This window comes from Babylonia areolata, chromosome 20 (assembly GCF_041734735.1).
Source record: "Babylonia areolata isolate BAREFJ2019XMU chromosome 20, ASM4173473v1, whole genome shotgun sequence".
Lineage (NCBI taxonomy): Eukaryota > Metazoa > Mollusca > Gastropoda > Neogastropoda > Buccinidae > Babylonia > Babylonia areolata.
Window position 1 is genome coordinate 45523089 of NC_134895.1, and position 2500 is coordinate 45525588.

At 47.4% G+C, this 2500-nt stretch overlaps 1 protein-coding gene across 1 annotated transcript in view; it reads left to right on the plus strand.

Annotated features, from left to right (window-relative positions):
* Positions 1-2427: 2427 nt before the first annotated feature.
* Positions 2428-2500, plus strand: part of LOC143294624 (pancreatic lipase-related protein 2-like) — a 20874-nt gene continuing 20801 nt past the window's right edge. Inside the window, exon 1 of the mRNA XM_076606001.1 lies at positions 2428-2500. This exon is cut by the window's right edge and continues 130 nt beyond it. Coding sequence (XP_076462116.1) covers positions 2428-2500 — 73 coding nt within the window.

Genomic DNA, 2500 nt, shown 5'->3' on the forward strand with positions numbered 1-2500 from the left:
CACACTACACTACACTACACTACACTACACTACACTACACTACGCTACACTACGCTACACTACACTAAACACACCACACTACACTACACACCACACTACACTACACACACACACACACACACACACACACACACACAACACAACACCACACCACTCCACACCACACACACAGAGAATCTGCAAGGCATTGGACTTTGGATCCAGTGAACAGTGTTCGATCCTCTGTTTCGACATGCTGTTAGGCGCTTCACTCCGACTTCCTTCACTCCACCCAGGTATGAACGGGTACCTAACTTCTGTTGGGGGGTAGGGGGGGGGAGGGGTTAAAACGGAGGAAGGAGAGAATTTGGCCCTGGATCATAAAGACCACTACAACAGGCAGGAACAACGGTATACAGTGGACACTCTGGACACAGCTGGACGATATCGACTTCGCTGACGACCTGGCGCTCCTGTCACACAACCACAGCCTTCTTCTTCTTCGTTTGTGGGCTGCAACTCCCACGTTCACTCGTACGTACACGAGTGGGTTTTTATGTGTATGACCGTTTTTAACCCGCCATGTAGGCAGCCATACTCCGTTCAATTCGGGGATATTCACTGCCCCGACGGCCGTGAAAGGCTATGGGGTCTTTAACCAACAGGAAACGCATACATGTGCAATACAAAGTAGGCACAGACAACGAAGCACCAGCGGGACAGTCACAGTTCATTGTCGTTAAAAACAAGAAGAAGAAGGAGGAGGAAAAAGCCTGAGTGGAAATGCTCGATTCATAATTATCATCATTACGAAGTGGAGAGAAAAAAAAGACGACAGGAAGAAATGAGGGCGGAGAGAGAGAAAAAAGAGAGTAAAAGAAGAGAGAAACACACACACACACACACACACACACACACACACACACACACACACACACACACACACACACACACACACACACACAAACACAAATAACCGTGGCACAGAAACGCCAGAACTGGAACTCAGAACGACTGTGTCAGCGTGCACGCGGTCAGTAAATGTATCTGTCAGTCAGTTCTCCTTATCTTTTTCCCTTTTTTTTATTTTTAGTTCGACTTCTCCACGATCCTGCCCACCAGTTGGACATTGGACAGACGCGAGCAGGTCTCACCTCCTGTCTTTCCCCTTCTGATAAATGAAGAGCTGCGTTCAGATTCAGCGTTGCCTCCAGACTTTGGACAATGCGTTTCGACTTTTTCGATTCCATCCTTTTGTCTGTCTGTTCTCTGTCTCTGTCTCTGTCTTTGTCCTATCTGCCTGCGACAACTATTTGGCCACAGCAAGATACAACAGCTCTACAATGGTTAGGAATGTTACAAATGCAATAACAAAAAATAAAGTGCTCCTCCTCCCTCCTCCCCCTCCTCCTCCTCCTCTCCCTAACATTACGATAATTACTAACGTTTAATGTTTATTTTTCTGAAGGAAAAAAAGAGTGACAGTTACATGTGCTATATTTGTTGCTATTTTGAACAAGACTATCACAACCATTGCTTTTCACTACTACTACGACGACGACCACGACCACCACCACCACTACTACTACTACTACTACTAGCTCAACAATTGCTGCTGCTTCTACTGTTATTTCTACTGCTACTACTGTTGTTGTGTGGTGTTCTAATATGCCTGTTTTGTTGTTTATGGCTTTCATTGTTGCGGATCTGAAGGCTATTAATTTTGAAAACTGGTTCCACTCTTGCCTCAAAACAAGAACAATAACAACAACAAAGAAACAATTACAACGCTTAAATTCCACATCTACAAATTATCGGCTTTCGTTGTGTGACCTTGTTGGAGATTCACACTCCGCTCCCCCTCCACCACCCCCACACACACACACACACACACACACACACACACACACACACACACACACACACACTCAATTAATCAATCAGTGACCTCTCCTTCCAGCTCTCCTCTTGCTCATCACCCTCGTCGCCGCCTCACTTTTTTGTTTCTTTTCTTTTTTTTTCAATCAGCTGGTCTCTGGCAGAACCGGTAGACGTTACACTTCTGATCCAGCGTTCACCAGTCGTTCGAGGCCCCGTGTCGGCATCGTGTTGGTGTCCTTGGGAAAGGTACTTTCCTCGATTTTCTTCACACCACCAAGGTTTGAATGCCGGGGTACCCGGCTCCGGTTGGGGAAGGGTTAAAAAGGCCAAGGAAGAGGGCTGGGCCCCGCCTTCCTATACCGAGCCCTAGACACAGTGGATATGAATTCGCTGCTCCCGTAGCCGCGTCTCCTGGTAGGGCCACCCAAGCCAGACAGGTCAAGGGGTAGAGACCAGACGAAGGGCGCTCACTGGTCCTCCAGGTTGGGGGTTAGAATAGGGCTAACAATCCAATTCTTTAAAAAAAAGTCTGTTACAGAAACCGCAACAGCAGATACCAAAAACAGCATGGTTGAGGAAGAGTCCTCTCAAGTAGAGCTCATGACGCGAGCTGGTGAAAGCCTTCGGGAAGCCAGTGCGC